At 48.3% G+C, this 14,921-nt stretch overlaps 1 protein-coding gene across 1 annotated transcript; it reads left to right on the top strand.

Moving 5' to 3' along the window:
• The first annotated feature begins 8,401 nt into the window (after window positions 1-8,401).
• Window positions 8,402-10,227, top strand: LOC124650323 (transcription factor DIVARICATA-like). The gene is made up of 2 exons (XM_047189863.1): window positions 8,402-9,129; window positions 9,243-10,227. The coding sequence occupies exons 1-2, from the start codon at window positions 8,660-8,662 to the stop codon at window positions 9,706-9,708; spliced, it is 936 nt and encodes a 311-aa protein (XP_047045819.1). The 5' UTR covers window positions 8,402-8,659; the 3' UTR covers window positions 9,709-10,227.
• Window positions 10,228-14,921: the final 4,694 nt, after the last annotated feature.

The following is a 14,921-nucleotide window of genomic DNA, read 5'->3' as shown; positions in this document are numbered from 1 at the left end:
TATTTTTACATCACTAGGGTCAAGAGGAAGCTCTAAATATGCTAAAACGCGCGAAGCAATAATTCCTCCAAATATGGGCCCCTTGTTAGACAAGCGGCGAGCAACAAGAGCACCAAGATGATAAGGTGTTTCCCCAGTGAGTGCAGCAATTAAGAAACCAAGGTGATAGCTAGATATGTTGCTAGTGTTCTCCCTACCAAGAATGCTAGTACCAATGTAATAAGCAAAATACTTAATGGCGGGGAGTTGAATGTTTCTTATCTTGCCACGCTGAATGGTGCGACAATCATCATTGGTGATCCCTCGATAGAGCTCCAACAATTCCCTTGGGTTGTCCTCGATCTTCCTTGCTGTACCTTGATGCGTGTAATTGACACGTCCGTTGGGAACCCCAAGAGGAAGGTGTGATGCGCACAGCGGCAAGTTTCCCTCAGTTAGAAACCAAGGTTTAATCGAACCAGTAGGAGTCAAGAAGCACGTTGAAGGTTGATGGCGGCGGGATGTAGTGCGGCGCAACACCAGGGATTCCGGCGCCAACGTGGAACCTGCACAACACAACCAAAGTACTTTGCCCCAACGAAACGGTGAGGTTGTCAATCTCACCGGCTTGCTGTAACAAAGGATTAACCGTATTGTGTGGAAGATGATTGTTTGCGAGAGAAAATAGTAAAACAAGTATTGCAGCAGATTTGTATTTCGAGTATAAAAGAATGGACCGGGGTACACAGTTCACTAGAGGTGTCTCTCCCATAAGATAAAAGCATGTTGGGTGAACAAATTACGGTCGGGCAATTGACAAATAGAGAGAGCATAACAATGCACATACATGTCATGATAAGTATAGTGAGATTTAATTGGGCATTACGACAAAGTACATAGACCGCCATCCAAGCTGCATCTATGCCTAAAAAGTCCACCTTCAGGTTATCATCCGAACCCCTTCCGGTATTAAGTTGCAAAGCAACAGAACAATTGCATTAAGTATGGTGCGTAATGTAATCAACAACTACATCCTTAGACATAGCATCAATGTTTTATCCCTAGTGGCAACAACACAACACAACCTTAGAACTTTCTCGTCACTGTCCCGGTATCAATGCGGGCATGAACCCACTATCGAGCATAAATACTCCCTCTTGGAGTTAAGAGCAAAAACTTGGCCAGAGCCTCTACTAATAACGGAGAGCATGCAAGATCATAAACAACACATAGGTAATAACTTGATAATTAACATAACATGGTATTCTCTATCCATCGGATCCCGACAAACACAACATATAGTATTACGAGATAGATGATCTTGATCATGTTAGGCAGCTCACAAGATCCAACAATGAAGCACAATGAGGAGAATACAACCATCTAGCTACTGCTATGGACCCATAGTCCAGGGGTGAACTACTCACTCATCACTCCGGAGGCGACCATGGCGGTGTAGAGTCCTCCGGGAGATGAATCCCCTCTCGGCGAGGGTGCGGGAGGAGATCTCCCAGAATCCCCCGAGATGGGATTGGCGGCGGCGGCGTCTCTGGAAGGTTTTCCGTATCGTGGTTTTTCGCATCAGGGGTTTCGCGACGGAGGCTTTAAGTAGGCGGAAGGGCAACGTGGGGGGCCACACGAGGGCCCCACACCACAGGTCGGCGCGGCCAAGGCCTGGGCCGCGCCGCCCTATGGTGGCGGCCCCTCGTGGCCCCACTTCGACTCCTCTTCGGTCTTCGGAAGCTTCGTGGCAAAATAGGACCACGGGTTTTGATTTCGTCCAATTCCGAGAATATTTCGTTACTAGGATTTCGAAACCAAAAACAGCGAGAAAACAGCAATTGGCTCTTCGGCATCTTGTTAATAGGTTAGTTCCAGAAAATGCACGAATATGACATAAAGTGTGCATAAAACATGTAGGTATCATCAATAATATGGCATGGAACATAAGAAATTATCGATACGTCGGAGACGTATCATACCTACAGGGACAATACCCAATGCAGCACAAAAATTTTCCAACTTCATAGTAATAGGTTTACCATAGATCTTGAATGAAACTGTCGGGTTAAAGTGCCTATTGTTGAACTTGAAGCTCTCCACAAAGATTTTAGTGAGCGTGTAGTATTGCTCACTCTCATCTCCCACATAGGTGGTTAAACTTGCCCTGCCGACGAGGGTAAAGAAATCATCCAACAACCCTGCATTACTCAAAAATTCATAACATGGAAAGGATGCAGCGTTGGGGACTCCATTGTCCTCCTCGGGTGCGAAGCTTGGTGCGATGAGATCCTCATTGTAGGATGGCCTGCATCGGGTGGATGACCTAGAGGGCCTCCCCGTGCTTGTTGTCTCCCCTTGGAACACTTCTCCAAAGTTAAAGTTGTCCATCCCCCTTTTCTGAAATTTTTCAACAAACAATATAAAACTTGATTTGGTGACATATAATTGAAGGAAACTACCATAGGAACTTGCTAGAATACTAATCATGCATCAAAACTAGTTTCTACCACTTAGAACAAGCATGCAAGCTCACTAAACATGTTACCTACAGCAGTAAAATATGCAAGATATAATCCACCAAACAAAATTCTATTTGGATAATCGAAGGAGTCACATACCGAAGAGCAAATGTGCCAAATCTCAGACAGAAATCTGGGCTGAGCAAAGAGATCGAGAAATCTGGAGTTCTTGAGCAAAAACACGAGTGAGAAGAAGGCTGGTGTCGATTTTTCGGGAGAGAGAAGAGTGTGGGAGGAAGAGATGCTAAAGTGGGGTAAAGGGGGGCCCACACACCGGGGTGGCGCGCCCCCTTGCTCGGCTGCGCTAGCTCTGTGGGGTGCCACCTGGGGTGCCCCACTGGTCATCCCGAGTGCTCCCGGGTGCCTCGTCGAAAAATAGGACCAACGGTATAATTTTTGTGAATTTTTGAAAACTTTGAAAAATGCACATTTCTGGGTATTAAGTTTATTATTACTGGCCAGGAAATTTTTTGAAATCTCTAAATGACTAAGGAACTTTGCAAATTAAAAGTGCTACAGCAACTAGAGCAAGTGGAGGAAGAAAGAGATGTTGTTTACCTCCTCTATGCATATAAAAAGTATTTGTTAACAAGGTTGATCAAGTCTTGCCACCAAATAAATTTTACATAGCATAAGAAGAAATAAACCTCAAATCAATCATGTTACCTTGTATTGTATTGATATGGATCCAATCACAAGAGTTTGATATTCTTCTTTAGGCTCATATATTGGACAATCAATAGTTCCCACTTTGATAGTTCTCACATTAGAAATTGTATTAACTCCACATGCTTTTTCAATTCTCTTGGGGAAATAGACGGTGTGCTCCTTATCATCAACATTGAAAGTAACCTTTCCTTTATTGCAATCAATAACAGCCCCTGCGGTGTTAAGAAAAGGTCTCCCAAGAATAATAGACATATTATCATCTTCGGGCATTTCCAACACAACAAAATCGGTTAATATCAAGCGGTTATTAGTAACTTGAGCAGGAACATCCTCACATATACCAACAGGAATAGCAGTAGATTTATCAGCCATTTGCAAAGATATATCGGTAGGTATCAACTTATCTAAGTAAAGTCTCTTATAAAGAGAAAAAGGCATAACACTAACACCGGCTCCTAAGTCACATAGAGCAGTTTTAACATAATTATTCTTAATAGAACAAGGAATAGTAGGTATACCTGGGTCGCCCAACTTCTTTGGAACTTTGCCATTGAAAGAGTAATTAGCAAGCATAGTGGAAATTTCCTCATTGGGGATTTTCCTTTTGTTAGTAACAATATCTTTCATATACTTTGAATAAGGAGGCAATTTAATAGCATCGGTCAAAGGGATTTGCAAGAATAAAGGTTTCATCCAATCACAAAATTTATTATAGTGTTCTTCTTCCTTTGATTTTAGTTTCTTAGCAGGAAAAGGCATTTGCTTTTGCACCCAAGGTTCCCTTTCATTACCATGTTTCTTAGCAATAAAATCTTCTTTAATATACTTTTTATTTTTATCTTGCTTTTCAGGTTCATCTTCAACTTCTTCTTTATCAGAAATATCATTCTTATCATTACCATTATTATTATCATGTTCATTACCACTTTCAGTTTCAGCATCAGAAATAGAAATACTATTAGGATCATTAACAGGTTCAGAGGATTCTACAACATTTTTTATGTTTCTTCTTCTTTTTCTTAGAAGGAGCACTAGGTTCAATGCGTTGAGAATCTTGTTCAATTCTTTTGGGATGCCCTTCAGGATATAGAGGATCCTGGGTAGAGACACCACCTCTAGTTGTTACTTCATAAGCATGTTTCTCTTTAGAATTATTTTGTAATAAGTCATTTTGCACTTTAGTGAGTTGATCAATTTGAGTTTGAACCATTTGAAAATGTTTAACAAGCATCTTAACATCATTGGAGGTTCTCTCCACAATATCATGCAAATTGCTAATAGCTTGAGAATTTTCCATTAGATGATTCTCTACTCTCATATTAAAATTTTCTTCCTACTTACAACTATCCTTTATTATTTAATATAAAATTCACACCGTAGGGGATTCCCCTACGGTAAAGTTGTCAAAAAAAAAAAAAAAAAATTCTTCCTTAACAATATAATTATCAAATTCATCTAAGCATTGAGCAGGAGGTTTTGAATACGGAATATCTTCCCTAGTAAAGCGCTGAAGGGAGTTTACCTCAATCATGGATGAAGGGGGAATTATCTCACATATATCTTCTATGGGAGGTAGATTCTTCACGTCTTCGGATTTAATACCTTTCTCCTTGAGAGACTTCTTGGCTTCCCTCATATCTTCATCATTCAATTTAATTAAACCCCTCTTCTTCAATATTGGCGTTGGAGTTGGTTCGAGCGTAGTCCAATCATCATGATTCCGGCCTATTTTAGCCAATAATTCTTCAACTTCGTCCGGAGTTCTTTTCCGAAAACACAACCAGACACAACTATCCAAATATGCCCTAGACTCAATGGTTAGTCCACTATAAAATATATCAAGTAGATCATTCTTTTCTAAATCATGTCCGGGTCGAGCTCTGATAAGAGAACAAAATCTTGCCCAAGCCTCAGGCAATTTCTCTTCATCTCCCTGGTCAAATCTATAAATTCTCTGTAAAGCAATATGTTGAGCACTAGCAGGAAAGTATTTTCGAAAGAAAACATCACACAAATTAGTTGGATTTTTAATAGAACCAGGAGGCAAATTATTATACCAAGTTTTAGCATCATCCTTTAATGAGAAAGGAAAAATTTTAGCGACAAAGTAAGTACGCATCTTGATATCATCAGAAAACAAACTACTCATAGAAGAAAGTTCAATCATGTGTTCTACAGCACTTTCTTTTTCAGTACCACAAAAGGGTGCTTTCTCTACAATAGCTATATGAGATAGATCAAGGGAAAAATCATAATCTTTATCCTTAATGCATATAGGAGATGTGGCAAATTTAGGATCAGGAGATAACTTATGTCTAACGAGTATATTGTGTGAGAAACTTTTTAATTTTACTTGCATCGAGCAGTAGCATTGCATCTATTAATAAGATCATCATTAAGCTCCACATAATCTTCATCGGGATCATCACTAGAATAATCAAGTTCGGGTGAACTAACGGGTGTAGTAGCATCGGGAGTTTCAGCATTTTCAATTTGTCTAGACCTAGCAATTGTAGCATCTAGAAAGGATCCCAATGAACCACTATCATCAAGCACGAGCAGAAATATTATCAATATTATGAGAGTTTTCAGATTCAGCAGAAGTACCAGCATGTGAAGCATGTGGTGGTGAAACAAGTTTATCAATCACAGATGGTGAATCAAGAGCGACAGAGGTACTCAGAGTTGTACCTTTTCTTGTAGTGGATGGTAATATGGCGACTTTAGGATCGCGAGATTTACCCATGATGGAGAATTTGCAGCGAACAATATCGATCCAAGTGAACTTCCAAATAAAGCTATGCTCCCGGCAACGGCGCCGAAAACGATCTTGATGACCCACAAGTATAGGGGATCGCAGCGAGTCTTCGCGGGTAGTAAAACCCAATTTATTGATTCGACACAAGGGGAGACAAAGAATACTTGAAAGCCTTAACAGCGGAGTTGTCAATTCAGTTCGCACTGGAAACAGACTTGCTCGCAAGAGTTTATCGATAGTAACAATTTTATAGCAGTAGCGGTAGTGAAATAACGAGTAGCGAGTAACGAGACGAGCGGTAGTGATTATAGTAAACAGCAGGATTAAAATATCGTAGGCACGGGGACGGATAACGGGTGTTGCATGGATGAGAGAAACTCATGTAACAATCAAGCGGGGCATTTGCGAGATAATAATAAAACGGTGTCTAAGTACAAAGCAATCAATAGGCATGTGTTCCAATTATAGTCGTACGTGCTCGCAATGAGAAACTTGCACAACATCTTTTGTCCTACCAGTCGGTGGCAGCCGGGCCTCAAGGGAATCTACTTGGATATTAAGGTACTCCTTTTAATAGAGTACCGGAGCAAAGCATTAACACTCCGTGAACACATGTGATCCTCACATCACTACCATCCCCTCCGGTTGTCCCGATTTTGTCACTTCGGGGCCATTGGTTCCGGACGACGACATGTGTATACAACTTGCGGGTAAGACCATAAACAATGAATATCATGATGAAATAATAACATGTTCGGATCCGAGATCATGGCACTCGGCCCTAGTGACAAGCATTAAGCATAACAAGTTGCAACAATATCATCAAAGTACCAATTACGGACACTAGGCACTATGCCCTAACAATCTTACACTATTACATGACCAATCTCATCCAATCCCTACCATCCCCTTCAGCCTACAGCGGGGAATTACTCACACATGGATGGGGGAAACATGGCTGGTTGATGAAGAGGCGTCGGTGGTGATGGCGGCGATGATCTCCTCCAATTCCCCGTCCCGGCGGAGTGCCAGAACGGAGACTTCTGGCTCCCGAGACGGAGTTTTGCGATGTGGCGTCGTTCTGGAGGGTTTCTGGTGACTTCCACTTCTCTCCGTGCGTTTTTAGGTCGAGGGCGATAAGTAGTCCGAAGGAGGGCGTCGGAGGCCGACCGAGGCCGCCACACACTAGGACCGCGCGCCCTCTCCGGGCCGCGCCGCCCTAGGGTGTGGGGCCCTCGGGCCTCCACCGACTTGCCCTTCCGGCTCCGTGAGTTTTCCGGGAAAATAGGGCCTTCGTCAAAATCCCGAGGTTTTTCCTGAAAGTTGGATTTCTGCACAAAAACGAGATACCAGAACAGTTCTGCTGAAAACAGCGTTAGTCCGTGTTAGTTGCATCCAAAATACACAAATTAGAGACAGAACAATAGCAAAAGTGTTCGGGAAAGTGGAGATCGCCGCAGAAGAAGAAGAGAACGACGAGGAGGACGCGGACGACGAGGAGGACGCGGACGAGGACGTCGACATGGTCGACTACGACCACGACGACGGCGGGCCGGCGTGGGATCCGGAGACCCAGCCGCCGGACCTTTCCGAGGATGAGGCCATTGCCATGGCACCGGCCAACGGCGCGCGAGACGAGCTCAACGAGCTCGCTTTGTGGGAGGGGCTCGCAATCCGGCTGCGGGAGTCGGCGCTCGCGCAGGGGAGACCGGCGACTCCTCCGGCTACGCCGACGCGTTCCAACGACCGCGCTCCGCCCGCTCGCTCCGGCATGGGATCCCCGGCCACGGCCTCCCGCCCATGCGGCGGTACCTCCTCCACCGCCGGCGTACGAGCTTCCATGGCCGACGCCGGAGTTCATTAACCTCGTCGGCCGACGACGACCCGCAGGCGCAGAGCAACTTTTAGCACGCCTTTATGGCTTTTTTATGTTTTTTTTAACGTAAATTATGGTTGCATGAATGGAAAAAAAAATTTATGCGTCGCGCCGCTGGAGCCACCCCCGACGCAAACGGACGCCCGGACGATTTCGACCATTTCGACCGATGCAAACGGACACGACGCGTCCGTTTCGATGTCCGAAATGCGTCGCGCCGCTGGAGATGCCCTTAGTGTAATGTTCAATTTTGGTTTCTCGTTGAGCAGAAGAGAGTTGTTGTGGGCAACAGAAATGAATGGCGTCGACCTACCGAAAATGGAAGAAGACGAGGACACAACCGGGGGAAGGGGAAGGCGGAAGGCGGAATAATAAATGGCCTTGGGAAAAGCGGCAAGCAACGGCCAATAAAGAAAGGCGACGTCGCCTGCACCCGCACAGCAAAGGCGCCCACTTCTCCTCTGCTATCATTTCTCCTCTCCCCTCCAGCCTGGCCGGACTGCCGGACTGGACTGGACCAACACGCGCACACGCCCGCCGCTCCTCCCAGCTCCCTGCACATCGACGACGAGGGAGATCAGGAGGCTTTTGTTTTGTTTGGTTGAGAGACCACAAACTCCACCACGGCCCAATCACCACCCGCTCTCCTTTCTTTAACCCTCCCACGGTGGACGCCGAATCATCGCTCGCCACTTTGGCATCTGCCGGAATCGATACCCACCACCACCACCACCGCGCCGCCATATATACCGCCTCCCCCTGCCACTGCCACTTCCCCTCTCCTCCCACGACCTCGCATCCTTGCCCTGACACAGAAAGGCCGAATCTTGCCTTGCCTTGCCTTACTCGGCCGGGATGATGAAGGAGTCGTGGATGGAGGTGCTGCCGCGCCCGCCGGCGCCCTACTTCCCCGGCCAGGCGGGCGGCTGGTTCCTGCAGGACACGCGGCACGGCTCCGGCGGCGCCTGGTCGCAGGAGGAGAACAAGCTCTTCGAGGAGGCGCTCGCGCGGGTCGACGGCGACGCGCCCGACCGGTGGGAGCGGGTGGCCTCGCTGCTGCCCGGCAAGTCCGTCGCCGACGTCGTGGCGCACTACGACGACCTCGAGAACGACGTCTGCTTCATCGAGGCCGGCCTCGTGCCCTTCCCCCGCTACGACGCCAACGCCGGCTCCCCGGCCTCCGGGTTCACCCTGGACTGGGACGGCGGCGGCGGGGACGACGCCCTCGCCTTCAAGCGCTCCTGCTACCTTGTCGGCGGCAAGCGCGGGCGCGGCTCCGACAACGAGCGCAAGAAGGGCGTGCCCTGGACGGAGGAGGAGCACAAGTAAGTCCCCACCCAATTACTACCGCCTTAATCGATGTATCATGCCGCTCGCGCGCGCGCGTTCCTGGCTGGGCGCTGATGAATCTGCTGTTTCGGTCTCGTTTCACCACCAGGCTGTTCCTGATGGGCCTGAAGAAGTACGGGCGCGGGGACTGGCGGAACATCTCGCGCAACTTCGTCACCACCCGCACGCCCACGCAGGTGGCCAGCCACGCGCAGAAGTACTTCATCCGCCTCAACTCCGGCGGCAAGGACAAGCGGCGCTCCAGCATACACGACATCACCACCGTCAACATCCCAGACGACGACAACCCATCGCCGTCGCCGCCCTCCTCCGTGCTCACCCACGCCTCCGCCTCCGCCGCCGTCCCGGACCAGTTCGGCGGCGCGCTCGTCGACAGCAAGCCGCCGCATCATGCGGCCCCTGCTGGCAGCGGGCACCACCACCACCAGTTCGTGCCCCATCATCTCTACGGCGGCGTCAAGCTCGAGGCCAGCGGCGGCGGGTACCACGGCGGTTGCATCGACGACTCTGTTCTGATGCAGATGCAATGCGGCCAGCTCCAGCCTCTCGGTTGACCCAAGCTCCTTTCTTGAAGCTGCCCGCCCGCCCGCCCGGACTCGGAGGAAGAAGCACCCAGCTCTGCGCGTGCTCTCGGTTCCACCCAGCTGCAACGGAGAACGAAATGGATCAGACCTGCACGAGCACACACGCAAGCAGGAATGGAGATGAAGCATGAGGAGCAGCTGGCTGGGTACGGCAAGCATTTCCGGGTTTGGTCTCCCTGTACATAAGACCACGCCCACGGTGGAAAAATAATTAATATTCCGATTGCTGTTTGATTAATCTCCCCAGCCATGGGAGGCCTACTACTTGAGCTTGGGAAGCACACTAGCGTACCACTGCCAGCTAGCTAGACGCTCTGATTTTTTTTTCTCATTTCCTTTTGTTGTAAACATTGGTCAGCTGTTAGTGTCGTGCATGTATTTTGGATAGCAGCAGTTAGCAGCAAATACTGCCTCGTCTTGGTGTTTCTTTTTTCCCTCTTGTAATTTTTATCTTCCAGTTGAGGGCATTAGCACTGGTCACCCTCTCATTGACCCTTGCTTAAATAATCATGAACTTGATGATGATTAGTACCATTTTCTTGTGCTCTTTCCTGTCGTTTTTGAGGGAGCGAAGATTTAAGCAGATCAGTATTCTAAGACTCTACATATTGGTAATTTTAAACTAAAATCATGGCAAAAATTATTAAATGTAGGAAATGCCATTACAACTTCCATCAGGCCGTCAATTTCGCCTTACGAATTTCAAGCAACCTGCTGCGCAAATTGGAAACTTATTTAAGACTTGAGTAGATCGGAACTAAAATATAGTGGCTCCATCTTGCTCATGTAAGGGCATCTCCAGCGGCGCGACGCAGCGACCGTTTTCGTCCGCTGTGACCGGAAATGCGTCTGGGGCCTGTTCCAGCGGTGCGACGTAAAGTGACCAGGCCATCCGTGGAGACGCAAACCTGACCCAAATATGCGCCAGGTTTGCGTCTCCGCGGACGCTCGGCGGTCGCGCCGAGTGTCCGCCGAAAAAGACGTAGGACCGCGCGTCAGTGGCTGGAGGGCGATATTATTCCCGCCACTGGCCATTCCCCCGCGTGAAATTGGAAACTAGACCGGCGCGAGCAATCGAGAAGCGATGGACGTCCTCGCCGCCGCAGCTACCGCCATGGATGCGGAGCAAACCCTCGCACCCGCCGCCGCCCCACACTCCCCCGTAGCCACGGCCATAGCCAGAATGGACGCTGCAGCTCCGGCGGAAGCAAAGCGGGCCGCCACCGGCGGCGGCCGGGAGGCAAAGCCGAAGGCGGCAAAGAAGGTGCTCTCCGCGGAGGAGAAAATCGTGGAGGCCGCGAAGCGTCGCGGGCGGCGCAAGAACTAGAAGATCAAGACTGCCGCGGCCGCCAACCAGCAGGCCTGGCAGATGCAGATCAAAGCCGGCGTCGCGCAAGTAGCCCTCCATCCGACCTTAGCGGAGGGCTACATGATTGTCAAGACAGAGGGGATCGCCGGCGTCGCTCCTCCGGCCTCTTCGGTCAGCTCGGTAAGTTTCCAGCTGCGCCCTGGAACTCCCGCTCCCTTGCAGGGCCACGCGGCGTCGCGGTTCGCCTCCGGCCTGCCGCCGGTGAAGTTGACCGGGGCGGCGGTTCCCGACCTCAACCGGACGCCTAGAAGCGGTGACTCCTGCCCGGGCGCGACACAGAAGACGCGCCAGGTGCCGGAGGAGAGCATGCCTGTGGTGACCCTGCATACCACTGCATGTTGTAGTATGCCAGTCGTTGATATAACATTCATGAAGTACCAATCCGCAAATATTACATCCCTCAGAGTAGTACAACAGAACATAGCAGGTCCATAACTCATTCATTTATTATTACAAGCAACATGTACATATCATCTCGGAGCTCCTCTTCGGTCCTAAGAGGGATACTCCTGGGTTCGAGGCGAACCCAACTTAACTTACAATATAAAAGTCTTACTAGGTGATACATTTATTCCCTCGAGCAGTTAAGTACTTAGTGTTCGTACTGCTCGAATACTACTACTACTTGATCGGTCTAAGCTTGCTCTCCTCCGGAACCCTCCACGGTTCCGTGAGACTATGAGGTAGTCTACACCTTCAACACCTCCCGAGAGGTCCGGTTCTTCATAGCCGATGACTTCGGCTCCTTCGAGAGTTGTCGTTGTCTTCTTCCGGATGGTTCGGACAATCTAAGCGAGGATTTAAGAGTGGTATGAGTACGAGCGTACTCAACACGTTCATTATAGAAAAGAGGTGTTTAATGCACTAGCTACGATATTAGACCAGAAAGTCTAATACCAATGCAGGTTTTGATTAACATTTCTTCAAGAGGTTGCTTTTATTCCGAAGAACTATGTCCGTCAGCCTTCACCAGTTTACTAGAACTTCATGGAGTTCCTTTCCGGCAGCGTTCGCAGTTCCAAATCCCGGAACGAGGAGTGACAGGTCACGATTCATTACACTCTGCAGAGGTGTGTTGCTTTACCCATAAGAGATCTTAACCTTGGTGCCAACCGGGCAGCTTTCCCGTCCATACTTCCTTCGGTGTGAGGCCCGGTATAAGGTCATAGCCGATCATATTCCTCCGCTACCTCATACACCCACCCTTTGTTGCATCCCCGACCCTGGGTCCTCGCCGGTCCTCTTACACCAATTAAGGATGGACCCCAACCACGACAACAATCTGGGATCGAACCAAACTCCTTCGTCGGTAGATGCAACCCCTCATAGACCGCAATACCGTGGGGACTTTGCTGGGACCCCCACCCTACAACCTGATCCTCGGGCGACAAGTGTAACTACGGTCTCTGCCGTGGGGACTTAAGGCTTCCCCAGCCTATGTAAAGCGCGTCCGTTGATGTACAAGAGGTGGAAATACGATTGACTATTCCGTCCCACACCAGATCTTATGGTTAACACGGGTATTACGGCACAAGAATCACTGGACGACATTTGTTGTTTAATCCTAGATGGATATAAACCCTTGCAATGGAACATCCACCATATCAACACAATCCATGGTTCCATTGCCCACCACTTAGTCATATTCATAGTTATGAAAATAGTGGTTTTGCTTTTTATGCAATAGTGATAAACATAGTACTTTCCAAGTAATTTGATAAAAATACTCAAATGACATGAGCAAGTGATGAACTTGCCTGAACACTGCAAAGTGTTGCAGTTGGATGGTGTGGACTGACCCTTGTCCTCTGTTGCTGAAAATAGCATCATTGTCCGATAAGTGCAATGGTAAAGAAGCAATTATGCATGATTCCATTTTTAGGGTTATTCCCCCCTTCCGGTGTTTTTATCATTTCATGTGAGAGGTTGATACTAAGAATGATTTAGGGATACTATTTTTAGGTAAAATACAACCTTCAAATGTTGTCAATGTGCTTTTAAAATCCAAAAGAATTTATGGACTTATTTTCATTATTGAAAATATAAGGTGTGATTTAAATGATTATTTTATTCATCAAATTTGGACTTAATCTTGTTTGTCTTCAAAAATTCCTTTTCATATTTTATTATGATAGAGAATTTTATCCTGAGTAGTTTTCATATTTTTAATTATTTTTTAGAGCTATTTATCATTTTCTATGCATTTTCAAAGTTTCTGTTTTATTTGGAATTATGAAATGTCTAAAACACCCCTGGGCCCACAGGTCAGGGTGGCCCAGTGGTTAACCCTAACCCGAGCCGCACGTCGGGCTTGGTCCGGCGCGCCCGTCCCCTTCCCCTTCTCTCTCGCGAACCCTAGCCTCCTCGCTCTCGCGACGTCGTGACCGCCTGCGCCGTCGCCAAATTACTCCGGCCGCCACCGGCCATCGCCGGCGGTGAGATGTGGCGCATCTGAACCGCCTTTCGACGGTGCTTCAGATCCACCGCGTCGATCTGTGTTTCGCTGCCTGCTCGTCTCGCCCCCATCGCCTCTGCTCGCCTGCCGTGGTGTTCCGCGGCGATTTCGTCGCCGCCGACGCTCCTGGCGCCGTGGCGCGGCCGTGTGCCTCGCCGTGGTTGCGCTGGCTATGCAGAGAGGTGGTGCCTGGCTTGGATTGGCCTGGCACCGCCGTTCGCCCGGCGTGTGCCGCTGTGCCGCCATGGCCGATCTCCTCCCGCTTCACCTGTAAGTTCACTTCTCCTTCCTCCTCCTCTGCTACCTGTTCTACTCTATTCTCTCTTCCTCCTCTTCGTCTAGCTTGGCCACTGTCCTGCTTCTCCATGTGGAGATGCTGGCCGTGCCGATGTGCTGTTGTTGCTACGCCTCTGTGGCCTTGCGCCATGCTAGCCCTGGTGCTGTGCTAGCTGCCGCGCTGTGCTAGGCTAGGCATGCTGCTACGCTACTGCTGCTGTGCTTGTGCCGCTATGCGTATGCTGTTGCTGTGCTGCTGCCATGGATCCTAACTGTTGTGTTGTGCTGTTCTTGCTCCATTACTTGCTGTTGCATCTCATGAGCTCTTGCTCATGAGCATGCTGTGGTGCTATGCTATATTTCATTGTTACTGCTGCTGCTATCTTGCTCCTGCCTCTCCTGTGTGTGCAATTACTTGCCTCTGGCCTGATGACTGTGTGTCCTCCTTGCAATTTGCAAGAGCCAGTGCTCCTGATGTGCTATTATTTGTGCTCTAATTCATGGATATGCTCAATTGAGCCTTGTTGTTGACTTGGCGACTCCATCCCTTGATGGAGTGCTTCTGGATACAATTATACTGCCTTTATTTACTTATCTGTGATGCAATTGTTCATGTTATATGGTTGATTTAATTATCTGGCCCATGTACTGATACTAGGATTGATTCTAGCATGCTGTAACATGCTCTTAGCAAGCTTCTGATGATCATATGATCATCAGTTGCTTGTAAAAACTGCTCTTTGGTGTCTGTGCCTCACTGCTGCTCACTCTGTGCTGTGTGTGTATCACACAGGCTTGGCCTGGTGTGTGATGGTGCTTGCTCAAGCATCAGTTGATGCTTGCAATGATCCATTGGATCATCTGCAAGGTACTGGTGCTTTGATTACTTGTGTAGTTCATTTATCTGTATTAGCTTGCTTTATTAAATGGATAAATGATGTGAACTGCTTGCAGTAATGATCATTTCAATGAATTTGGTAAGGCTAGATGGATGCCAACCACTGGTTGGGTACCCTAGCCCACTACTGATCTTGTTGGGTGATGATGTGGTGGCTTAAGGTGTTGGCTGTGGGTTGAGGTGGT

Source organism: Lolium rigidum, chromosome 4 (assembly GCF_022539505.1).
Source record: "Lolium rigidum isolate FL_2022 chromosome 4, APGP_CSIRO_Lrig_0.1, whole genome shotgun sequence".
Lineage (NCBI taxonomy): Eukaryota > Viridiplantae > Streptophyta > Magnoliopsida > Poales > Poaceae > Lolium > Lolium rigidum.
Note: the sequence above shows the minus strand (reverse complement) of the source record. Positions and strands in the feature narration are given on the sequence as shown.